The sequence below is a fragment of the Nothobranchius furzeri genome, chromosome 8 (genome assembly GCF_043380555.1).
Source record: "Nothobranchius furzeri strain GRZ-AD chromosome 8, NfurGRZ-RIMD1, whole genome shotgun sequence".
Classification (NCBI taxonomy): Eukaryota; Metazoa; Chordata; class Actinopteri; order Cyprinodontiformes; family Nothobranchiidae; genus Nothobranchius; species Nothobranchius furzeri.
The window spans coordinates 40,329,207-40,341,706 of NC_091748.1; the positions used below are offsets into that span (position 1 = coordinate 40,329,207).

General features: G+C 42.2%; 1 protein-coding gene across 4 annotated transcripts in view; it reads left to right on the forward strand.

Annotated features, from left to right (window-relative positions):
- Positions 1 to 12,500, forward strand: part of kita (KIT proto-oncogene, receptor tyrosine kinase a) — a 32,716-nt gene that overhangs the window by 12,348 nt on the left and 7,868 nt on the right. For 2 of the 4 annotated variants that reach the window (XM_070554033.1, XM_070554035.1), the window contains exons 9-20: positions 244 to 428; positions 4,599 to 4,708; positions 4,823 to 4,949; positions 5,475 to 5,579; positions 5,874 to 5,984; positions 6,416 to 6,557; positions 6,702 to 6,796; positions 6,907 to 7,037; positions 7,384 to 7,506; positions 10,745 to 10,856; positions 10,953 to 11,052; positions 11,303 to 11,408. In XM_070554033.1, the coding sequence (XP_070410134.1) occupies positions 244 to 428; positions 4,599 to 4,708; positions 4,823 to 4,949; positions 5,475 to 5,579; positions 5,874 to 5,984; positions 6,416 to 6,557; positions 6,702 to 6,796; positions 6,907 to 7,037; positions 7,384 to 7,506; positions 10,745 to 10,856; positions 10,953 to 11,052; positions 11,303 to 11,408 (1,447 nt within the window). The remainder of the gene's footprint in view (positions 1 to 243; positions 429 to 4,598; positions 4,709 to 4,822; positions 4,950 to 5,474; positions 5,580 to 5,873; positions 5,985 to 6,415; positions 6,558 to 6,701; positions 6,797 to 6,906; positions 7,038 to 7,383; positions 7,507 to 10,744; positions 10,857 to 10,952; positions 11,053 to 11,302; positions 11,409 to 12,500) is intronic. The other 2 variants (XM_070554034.1, XM_070554036.1) reach the window with 1 other exon arrangement.

Sequence of the window (12,500 nt, forward strand, 5' to 3'; positions counted from 1 at the left end):
CAGACCATTTACCATTTAATTGGAATCATCTTACACGCACACACATGGCAGGCATGCCATATTTTTGTCAAGAACAGGAAGTGGCATGATCTAAGTGAGCCAATCACCAGAGCTTTTATTTAGAAGCTCATATTTAAATTGGACTAATTTTAGATTTTTCACTTTTGTTTGATGGACAAAAATAAATTTTCAGCTTTTATTTAGTCTTTTTTTCAACTAACAGAGATGGTGTTCTATCTCCAGGTGCTCCCTGCAGAGAAACGCCTCTCAAGAGGAGCACAATGTCATGACTGTCACACTGTACAGCAGCCCGTTTGGGAAGACCGAGGTGCAGAGTCAGGTGAATGTCAACAGAGGACGATTCAATACCCTGGAGTGTGTGGCTACAGTGGAGGGAGAACAAGCCTATAACCTCTTCTCTATCAATGGTAAACGTACATCAAATCCATGCATTTGCACAAAAAGCTTTATGAGTTTATTTGAACTTAGATTAGAGTTAAAGGTGGAGCCGGTGTCGGTACAAGATCGGCTCGGGGTCCTTCGACTGCCGATGACGTCAAAGTACGGCAAACCCACTCGGACAAAATACACTACACATCTATACTGTTAGAAAGAATTTAGCAGTTTCGTTATTAAAATAATGTTTCTTAAGACGTAAGTTTGTGTTTATAATGGTATTTGTAAAAAAAACACTATATTGTATTCATAATGTTGAACTCCTCTTTGAGCACATCCCTTGAAGGATCATAGGTATTAGCAACACCTGTGAAATTGTATTTGCAGGAAAGAAGTGTGTCCCGTTTATTGAAGTATTTTGTGTTTAGAGTTTTTGACGTCTTGTCCATGAGTAGTTCAGTTACGCTCATAGCTGCTAGCCAAAACTCTGGAGTTAAAACTGTTCTGGCTTTACTAAAATACCTGTCTGTACTTATTTGATTGATGGTAGTTTTACTTTCTATTAGACTCCAAATGTAATCATTTGGCACGTTTCTAATTCATAATTTGTAAGAATGTAATCGGTGATATTAGCATTAGCATTCCTATGGGTTTTTCCATGTATATTAGCATTGCGCTAACCACTAGCTGCCAAATTGCAGCCTTTGCGATTAGAAAATCTCCTGGCTTTACTAAAATACCTGTCTGTACTTATTTGATTGATGGTTTTTTTACTTTCTATAAGACTCCAAATGTAATCATTTGGCACGTTTCTAATTCATAATTTGTAATAATGTAATCGGCGATATTAGCATTAGCATTCCTATGGGTTTTTCTATGTATATTAGCATTGCGCTAACCACTCGCTGCCAAATTGAAGCCTTTGAGATTAGAAAATCTCCTTTTGTCACATCGCAATTTAATTGCACATGCAGTTAATCGTTCAGCCCTAATATACATGCAGCTCTATGCTAAAAGTGTATTTTCAAAGAGGTAATGATGGATTTCTTTGTAAAAGTTGTCCATCTTTCCAATAGAAAGATTTGCCTGGACCAACGTAACGTGATAACAACGTAACGTGATTACGTAATTCCGTAAGGTTCATGTTCAGCCAATCAACTACTTTGACGTCATCGGCAGTCGACGGACCCCGAGCCGATCTTGCACCCGAGCAGATCCTGTACCGACACCGGCAAGGAGCGCGTTTTGTTGATGGATTTGTGTAATCCTCTGCATGCCAAGGTTACGTTTAGGTGCGAACAACAAAAGAGAACGTGTTTTAAATTCAAATTCAAAGACACTTTATTAATCCCAGAGGGATTTGTTTTAATCTAAAAAATATATATTTGTTTTAAACCAACAATCTTTGTGATTTTAAAACTTGGCGTGCAATCAGTTCATCTTTCTAAGCTTGCTCCTCAGACCCGACAAGGAGAAAATCCTCAGAGCAAAATATTTACTAAAAGCAACGATTTTGGCTAACATTACCTCTGAACCCAAATCTAAATCCTCATTGGCTCTCATCTGTTTGGTAAACATTTGCAAAGAGAAACGATTGGCCGTAATGATATCTTCTCACTTAGAAATAGGAATTAGCTCCAGTTCTTTGTGTATGTTATGACTCCAAATCCGCTCTTTTGCAACGGCCTCCCCATCTGCTGTGCGATGCCCTCAAAGTGGTGCGAGCGTGAGTGCTGAGAGCACACCAATGCCGTCCCTGCTTGAGCTTGCTGGCCCTCACTTGTGCAGAACACAGAGGGGGAAATGGTTGCTGTAGTATGTGGCTGTGCCTCTTGAGGACGAAGCTTGTCCCAGGCTTTCTGTACACAGAGTAACAGCAGACCAGGCGGAGGCGCCGAGTGTGGAGCGCAGTAGGAGCCCTGGCAGTGGGCATTCTGGAGCAGCGGGGTGCTGGGAGGTGTCAGTTAGCTGCAGCAAAGAAAACAGAGCTTTGGAAACCACTGACAGGTTTACCGGGGATTAGTTCCTGCAGACGCTGCATTCTCAGATTTGAAGTGGAGAGAAAGCTTCTTATCGCTAAAGAGCTTATTACACCGCAGTGTGTACAGAGGAGCAAAACAATGAGGCATCACCAGCAGCCAGACACAAAGGAACAGAGCAGCGATTACACACAATTACTCTCCAGCACAGCTGTGACAACAAAATTGAACAATTAGCATGCGATCAAGTGGGATTCATGCGGAAAACTCAATAAACAAAAGTGCAAAATGTGCCAACAAATAATAAAAGTGGTGAATTGTGTCCAGTGCTCACATGAAAAGGGGTAAAATTGCAGCTATGTGATCAAAATGGGCTTTGCTGTCTTCTCAGACTCACCTTTAAGTGAAATATTATTCTTTCTAAAACACAGATGTTGTGTGGGGCAGTCGTGATTAGTCACTATCTTACCTACATCAGACAGATATCAGAGCGATTCCAGTTTAAAGAATCAGAGAGTTCTGTTGGATTAGTCAGGATTAGGGTTAATCAGTGCACAAGAGCAAATTCCCCTCATATAAAACAAATCAAAACCACTTGAAGTAAACGCTTTATTAGGTGTTTCTGTACCAACTCGCTGTTGCATGGGACAGTTGACACTATTGCAATATTTGTTTCACTAAGCTGTGTGCAGGCTGGCTGATGAATGTATCACTGATCACCAGGACTTGTTCACCTCTCCAACTATTTTATCCACTTGAAAATATCAATAGTGTGTTTGACGTGTTTACTTTTGAAATGATTCAGTTTTGCTGTTTAAAAGACGTTGGTTTTGGCTAAGAAAACTTCTACAATTTGAATATTTTGCTCATTTTTCCAGGTAAGATTGTTACTTATTGTAGGAGCACACAAAAATCAAAGTTAAATCTCCTTAAACAACACCCGACGCCTCCCTGCTCAACACTCACCAATGAGGGGTTGGATTGGGGCGTTAAACCACCAAATGGTTCCCGAGCACGGCCGTGTCTGCAGCTCACCACTCCCCCAGGGGATGGGTCAAATGCGGAGAACTAATTTCTCTCACACATCAGTGTGTGTGACAACTAATGGGACTTTAACTTTAACATTCTCACATCCTAAGCGTCGAAAAATGACGCGGTGTGACCAAGCGTTTGTTTCCGACACGTAGGGAGCCCCTGCACATCGGGAGGCGACGTGCTGTGCCAGAGCGTCGCTATCCGACATCCGTGGTAAAACGGAGATTTCACGGACATTTCACCTCTAACCTCTAGCGATTAACCGTCCTCTCACCCCATCCTAACCTTAACCCAGTATGTTAGTCTAAATATTTCATTAAGAGTGTTTGAGAGGAATGATGAAACACGAAACAAAGCTTTGCATGCGCAAGCTGGTTAAGGTTAGGATGGGGTGAGGGGAAGGTTAAATAGCAAGAGGGTAAAGGTCACAATTCGGTGGAATCACCGCTTTACCGCGGATGTCGGACAGCAACGCTCTGGCACAGCCCGTCTCCTCCCGACTTGCAGGGGCTCCCTACGCGTCGGAAACAAACGCTTGGTCACACTGCATCATTTTTCGACGCTTGGGGTGTGAGAATTTGTTGCCTTAAGCCAGGGTGGAATTGGCCAGCAGTGGCTTCTTGCATGTTCAGTTCTATTTCTGTACACAGAAATTATCTTGATGATGCAAGGACAGCTGCTACAGGAGGGCTAGGTTGCCTGTGAGAGCTCTGGAACAAGGATTGGGCCCACGGCAGCAGCCACTGCTCATTAAGAACACTAAAAAAGATACGCATTTTCTTGTAAGAGTCCCCAAAAATCCCCTGAATAAGCTGCTAGATTTGCCGCTGTGTTCAAAAAGATTCACTAGTCTTAAAACGTGCTAATAATAGACACAAAGGCAGTTTAATCACTATTCACACGTCCCCCAGAAGTGGCCCAACTTGAAGTGATTCATACAATTTGTTAGTCGCTTGCATGAAAGCGTCTGTCAAAAATAAATAAATAAACATAAAGAAATGTCTCCTGACTGTGCTACTGGGAATGGTGTGACTGCCGTCTACCCCAGAAATGACTCTGACTACTGATAACAGCTATAAAAAATAAATCCCTCTCATATCCTTTTCCCACATCATCGGTGAAAGAGTCCCTGATTGGCATCAAACCATCATCATTAAGCCTTATTGTATTTTTTTAATCTATCTCCAGTAGAAAGAGAAGTTCCTCATGACCTGTTCACACCTCTGCTGATTGGCTCTGTGGCAGCTGCATGCCTTCTCTGTCTCATCTTGATTGTGCTCTTCTACAAATACATGCAGGCAAGTCCACATTTCAGTCCTCCCGGATGGGACACGCCCACCTTCACCATAGTTTGACTTGAGTCAAGAGTAAGAGAGAGAGCTCACAAGTGCTGTACTTTTGTCTCCTATCAGAAACCGAAGTACCAGATACAGTGGAAAGTCATTGAGGGACTCCATGGGAACAACTATGTGTACATTGACCCCACGCAGCTACCTTACGACCACCAGTGGGAGTTCCCGAGAAACAACTTGCGTTTTGGTAAGCGAGCTGCACTTCCTTATCAAAGTCCATGAGAGACACCGTGAATCGGTCCTGACACAGTGCAGCATGAGATTAGTGGTTGTGTTTGTTGTTGAAGTGTCTTCACTATAAATCAAAGAAGCAGCAGGAGCACAAATAGACACGCTTCGGTACATTAAAGCAACATCAAATGACATGTCAGCATAGCTGCCGCCCTCAGGCTGCTTCACGCCGCCTGTCTCTGTTTTCTGCCTTTATTTGACGCCGCAATAAGGTTTTAGAAGTGTGGTCATCACTGACTAACTCGTTCCACACCTTATTAACAGTAAAACCACACTCCTCCACTGCAAACATAATATTGTTGACCTATTCTGGGTGTTGTTTTCAACATCCCTCTTCAAACAGGATCCTACACGTCCTGCTGACCGCACACACTGCCTGGGGGCTCAGACTGTTGTCTTGGGAACACCGGTCCTGAGCCTGTTCATCGGAGGACGTAGAAGATAGGGGATAACAGTTTTGTTTCTGACATCTCATCTGTAGGAAAGACGCTTGGATCCGGTGCTTTTGGGAAGGTGGTGGAAGCCACCGCGTACGGACTCACCCAGGCAGATTCGGTCATGACGGTTGCTGTGAAGATGCTCAAATGTAAGACCTGCATCCTGTCACGCTAATGAGGCCATGAAAACTCCCAGAGGTGGTTCCATTGCTCTGAGGTTTCGGTGATGCCTAATGGCTTTATGGCTGCAGGTGTTTCTGAAGCAGATGTTATTTGGATGTTTTATGCTGGCAGTTTTTATGCTTCTGCTTGTAACAGGTGCCTGTTATTCTAATCTCCCTGAAGTGAAAGGCTAGTCTTTCAAATAAACAACCAAAACGTAACATGTAATCATATCTTTTCAGCATGACATTAATGTTAATTATGTCAATCTTTTTTTTCAGCAAGCGCTCACGCCACAGAAAAAGAAGCACTGATGTCAGAGCTGAAGGTCCTGAGTTACTTGGGGAACCACATAAACATTGTCAACCTGCTGGGAGCCTGCACTGTTGGAGGTGTGGCAGCCATGTTTTGTGCTCTGTCTCTTATTCTGGCTGGTTTTTGTTCATCAGAAAGGAAAATCTTGTAGCGTGTGTGTATTTTTCTTAGCAAATAATCTCGTGAACCGCTTGGTAAATCTCTCAGAAAATACTCATTGTGAATATTTATGACAATTCACAGATAATGAACCTTTTCAAATACTAAAATGGCCATAACCCAGTCAGTTGTATAGATATTTAGCTGAAACAATTATGTTATGGTAGCTGAAAGTCATCAATAATACATATGGATGCTAGCACGATCACGTGAGATTGTACATGGAGCTTGACCAGATGGCTGTAACGCCGTCATTTTCACGTCTACAAGTAATGCTAGGTCTTTACGTTTATCAGTTTGACTGTGCTGCAGATTTGGAAACAACATGCTGATGACTCTTTATTTGCAGGTCCTACTCTGGTGATTACAGAGTACTGCTGCTTTGGAGACCTTCTCAACTTTCTCCGCAGAAAGAGAGACTCCTTCTTCTGCTTTAAGATGGAAAAGGATTATTACTACCGCAACATCACTCAGCAGAAATTTGCAGATGGGTGAGGTTTTTATGTAGTTTATTGTCCATGAAAGAAATAAAGGAAGAATGCGAGTATTTCACATTCAGAACGTGCGTAGGAGTAGGGTACTTGAACAGCAGCATTTATGGCGGCCCAGACCAGACTGCTCCTTTCCTTTCACAGTGACAGCTTGAACGGCTACATGGCCATGAGGCCTTCTGTTACTGGCAACCCACCGATCAGCTCATCCTCTGAGCGGAGACACTCACCATGCAAAGGCAAGCCAACAAGTCAGCCATTCATCAAAGTTTAACAAAGAAAATTTAAAAATATACACAGGAGCGCAAGCAAATTAATCAAGCAGTCTGTCGTAACGATCCTCTCTCAGGTGGCTCTTCTGTTGAAGCTGATGCAGAGAGCGAGATCTTGGATGGGGATGGTTTGTCTCTAGATACCGAGGATCTTCTCAGCTTCTCTTACCAAGTGGCCAAAGGAATGGAGTTCTTAGCTTCCAAAAATGTGAGCATGTGCATATTTCATCCTGACATTCACCAAACTAGACTTTCAGATAAAATGAGTGTGCACGTTCGTGTGTCATTACCAAAAGCACCGATCTCGTTTCTACAGCTAGTAAACGGATCTAAAATGCACGTTGTTGAAAAATTCATCAGCCATGGAGGCACAGATACTGTAACCGGCGAGTTTGCATTTCAGTGTGAATGGTTGTGTGTTACTGAGACCAGCATGGAAAATGCAGCGCTGAAGTACTTTAGAATAAGCACCTCATTCATAACTCATGCTGCTCACAATCAGTTCCTCCAGTAGCGACAGATTTGTTTTACTGTGCATTTGTTTTTGGTTTTAGTGTATTCACAGAGACCTTGCTGCCAGAAACATCCTGCTGACTCAAGGAAGAGTTGCAAAAATCTGTGACTTTGGCCTGGCCAGAGACATCACCACAGACTCCAACTATGTGGTGAAAGGAAATGTAAGGCTTTCTTTCAAATACCGGGGCTAAACCGTTCTGCTTAACGTTTCTGTGAACTGTATGTGTGTGTGTGTGTGTGTGTGTGTGTGTGTGTGTGTGTGTGTGTGTGTGTGTGTGTGTGTGTGTGTGTGTGTGTGTGTGTGTGTGTGTGTGTGTGTGTGTGTGTGTGTGTGTGTGTGTGTGTGATGAACTGTCATTGTGACATGATGATGCCCTGCAGCGAGCAGAACTATCGACACAGCAATAAAAGACACAGCGGTTGACTAAATGGTAGCGCCGTACTTGCTTTTAGCTTCCACCGACCCTCACTCGTCCATTCAGTGCATCAGCTTACATTCAAAAAGGAGTCACTGCCCATTTAAAGGTTTGAACATGTTCAAAAATTATAGAAATGTTGTAAGACTAACATTTTCTCAAACTATTCAGTCATCATATTCAGTTGGAACCCTTCACAGTTTAGTTGTCCTGTGCTAGAAAGTGACGACAAAGTGAGACAACTTGACATTGAAATGAAACAAGACATTAAAGAGCAAGTAACCCCCTACAAGAAACTTGCTTCATTCCCTCTTCATGTTTGAAAAATGCAACAAATGCTGTTGCCTAGCAGACCGAGAGGGCGTAGCCACTAACAAATACACACACACACAGGCTCACAACGGCATTGTGACATCATAAGGACCAGTTTACATCATAGCATACCTCTTAGCCAATAGCGGTGGCAGATTTAAATTCTAATGCAGCGCAGAGTTTTTACCTGACAACGGCACAACACTGACAGTTTTAGGCAGAAAATTACAGTTTTTTACTAAAATGCACTAAAGTACAAAACTATTGACGACACGTGTCTGCAGCATGATTAGACACACATTTATATAGTTTATCAGAAAAAAAAGTTGATTTGGGGGTGACTTGCTCTTTAAAGATGTGGAACACTAACCAATAAGTGGTCTCTAGAGCCCTTATTACAAGACACACACCGTGCTGGCAAATCAGTCAAATACTACTGAAAGTTATAAACGTGCCATGCCATCATGGCGGTGCATGAACTTTGCGGCGTTGAGTCTGCCTGGCTTGGTAGTAATATTGCTGTAATTGTCTGTCTTATAAACAGCGGTTTGCACCTTGGCGCAGCAGAGGAAGGTGCCGTGATGAAGTAGGGAGTTTATGCCTAGCTCTGGCTGGCAACTATATTGAAAATAAAAGTAAACACGGGCTGTAAGTTTTGCTTTTTGAACAAAATCAGCTAAAGCGGAAAACTGGAGCGCTTTAGCTGTCCATGAGCTTCTCTCCATTAGAGCTGAAGCTCAGATCATCAGACATACAGGGACTGTGGGGGACAGACACCTACAGGAGCGGCTTGTTGTCAAAACTTAACGATCGTGGCTTCTATGGCAATGAAAAGCAAGTTATGTTCAAGATAAATGCACGCCAGCACTAGGACTGCCCCCATACATCCTTTACACAGTTGCATCACATTACCGCCATGCTCTGGCCACTTGCAGCAAGTTGATGGCATTGTTTTGTAAAAATGTCTTCGTAGGAAATGTTGCCTTGTAAGTTGTACTCTGGGGAAGTAAAGCCCTGGTGTGACATTTCCAGGAGCTAGAAGTGAGCCACATCACAGCTGAGCTTCAGACGACAGGACTTGGAATCTTATTTGATGATATTTGGACATGCTAGTGAAGCTCAGGCCTGAATCAATCATGACATCAAGATGTCCAATCTGAGTCTTTGTCTTTATTCCTCTGGATCCAAGCTGAGTAATAACCTCCATCATATCCTTCTTATGTCCAAAGACAATAACTTCTGTCTTGTCTTTGTTTACCTGGAGGAAGTTTGACTGCATCCAGTCATTAACTTGATCCAAACACTGACAGAGTGAGTCTAGAGGACCCCAGTCACTAGGTGAGGTAGATCTGGGTGTCGTCTGCATAGCTGTGATAGGCAATGTTTTTATTGTTTATGACCTGGCTCAGGGGGAGCATGTAGAGATTAAAGAGCAGTGATCCAAGGTTACAGCCTTGGGGGACCCCGCATGTCATGGTGATCAGCTCTGATTTGTATTCACCAATGGATACAACATAATCTGTCTTCAAGACATGATCGGAACCAACTATGAACTGTGTCTGAAAGTTTCACCCAAGTTATGAGCCTATCAGGAAGGATGTTGTGATCCACAGTATCAAATGCTGCACTGAGATCTAGCAGCATCGGAACAGGTGATGTGACTGAATCTGTATTCAGATTACTATCTTTCAATACCTTAAAAGGTGCAGTCTCAGTGCTGTGGTGTTGTCTAAAGCCTGACTGAAAACTATCTGGCAGGTTGTTTGTCTCCAAAAATTTGTTTAGCTGGATCATAACTGCTTTTTCAAGCATTTTTCTAATGAAAGGAGATTAGAGATTGGTCTGTAGTTATTCATCACAAAGGGATCTAATTTTCTTTTCTTTAGAAGAGGCTTAACAGCAGCAATTTTCAGTGATTTAGGAAAAATATTTGACTTTAAGGAACAATAAACAATTTCCAGTATATCAGCTTTTCAAGCAGCTAAAAACATTTTAAAGAAGTTGGTTGGCAGGGTGTTCTTGCAAATGTTGGTATGTGCCAATCCAGGGTGAGTTAAACAGAAAATGTCAACATTTTTGTTTGACTGGCTGAAGTTTTTGTTACTGGAGCCACAGCGACATTCATTTTCAGCTAATATGGAAGCCTGGTACCTAACTAGTTTTAAAACAGTAACTTGTTGGCGATGATACATTTCTATGAAACTGTTTACTACTTCTGCACAGATTTTTCCTTCCTGTAAGAAAAATAATATCCAAAAATTCCAACTTCAGATTTATTTCTCACAATTATTGGGCAAGGTTGTGAAGATGTGCATTTTTCTTTCTCTTAGCTACTGATCTGTAAAAAGAAAAGCTCCAACATACCACCATTATTTCCTTCAAAGTCTCCATTAGCACCAGAAATCTGACGTTTAAAGAGTTTTGTTGTCTTGTCTCTCTTGTTTCTGTTAAATTATGTGCTCTCGGATTTCTACGACCGTCAGGGTCATTGTACTTTATTAAAAAGAAACAACTCAGTGTCACAGATGTGCCCGTTTGTTTTTGAACCCCCGGGCAAATTCTTCATGCTTTCCTGGTGTTATAACAGTCTGGCATTTAGCAGACCTCTGTCACACAATTGCTGACAAAAACAAATATATAACAGCTTTCCGTCGTGTTTATCTTCCCTCAGGCTCGTCTGCCAGTGAAGTGGATGTCCCCTGAAAGCATCTTTGAGTGTGTGTATACATTTGAAAGTGACATATGGTCCTACGGCATCTTGCTTTGGGAGATCTTCTCTCTGGGTATGATTCTCTATCCACACGCTGTTTTCTGTATGCATATGGCTGTCTGCATTTTGGGGGTTGCATAGTGTAACTAAATGTTTCCTCTGAACTTAGGAAACAGTCCTTATCCTGGTATGCCGGTGGATGCCAAGTTCTACAAGCTGATAAAAGAAGGATACAGAATGGATACTCCAGAGTTTGCGCCCAGCGACATGTGAGCCTCAAGTTTCAAATGCCACTGAGTTTAAAGAAATTGTGAAAAGGAATAGATGTTTGCTGGAAAGTTGTGAGATTATGAAAGAACGTTATGCTAGAGACTTGAGTCATGACCCACTCTCATCCTGTTGCTTTTGGATATTCTTAAGAATAATCCAGTAGGGGAAAAAGTTCAAAACTATTTACTAGAACAAGAAATAATATAATAATCAAAGACTAAATATAAAGCTGTTGGTGTGTTTTTGCAGGTATCAGATTATGAGTTCCTGCTGGGATCCTGACCCGTTCCACAGACCCCCCTTCAGGAAGGTTGTAGAGAGTATTGAGCAGCAGCTGTCAGATGCCACCAAGCATGTGAGTTCATTCACCTTTTACTGTCAGATTTTATGGTAACACATTACAATGAGTGCCCCATCATTAGCATTACTTAGTGCATTATTAAGCATTAATAAACAAAGGAGCCCTTAATTAACATTTCCTGTATTGTTAACTATTAAGTGTTCTTAAGGTTAGGACAAAGGGCCAGGGGAGTGTCTGCTTAGTAATGCATTACTTAAAGTGAAAATGTGTAGTTTTTACTGTTAATCTCTGTAAATATAAATGAAAATGTTGTTAAAATTTATTAAATGATGCCCAGCTGTTGAAAAATATTAGCGGCTTTGTAACATATAACCATAAAAATCAGGTCGAGAGTAAATGGGAGCGGGTCTAAGGGTGTTTCTCAATGACAACGAACCTCGCCTTGATGTCTTGGCCCCGCCCCGGTTGCCAAGGAGATACGTCATCAGGAGCCGCCAAGATGTGTTCCAATGTTCATGTTCTACCGAGGCGTGTGTTCTCTGGTTGTTAGCCGTTTAGCTAGCTGAGTGAGGATACACGGGAGGTGTCTTGTAGCATAACCTCGGTCAAAAATTACCCACAATACACCACGGTATTTTCAAAAGGATGGCGGATCAGAAGCCAGCAGCTACTTGAGGGACAATTTTCAAGTTTAAAAGTACGTCAACTAATTTCAAATGTTTGTTTTAGATCAAAGAAGTTATCTATGGTTGGTTAGTTGCTTGTTAGTTGCAGCTTCGGTGGCTAGCGGGTAGTAACTCCCTTATATATTTAATTTAACACACATATACACAATTTAAAAAGTAAAAGGCTCGTTATTTATTTATTTTGGAATTAATACGTATAAAATATAACGTTATCTCCCGTGTCACGTGACGTTACATGACCGCCGTGAAGGCTGCGGTCACGTGATGCAAGTCTGTTCCATTTAACCGTTTTCTTTGACCAAGGAAGGACCGTGTCCTCGTAAGCAAGACGCCTGGCCTCGCCAGACATCGGCTCATAAGGCCAGGCCTTGACATTGAGAAACACCCTATGTCTCTGGGCGACGCCATATTAGACGCCACCTTTCCTTCTACAGGAGCCCGGGAGGACAAAATGCATTTA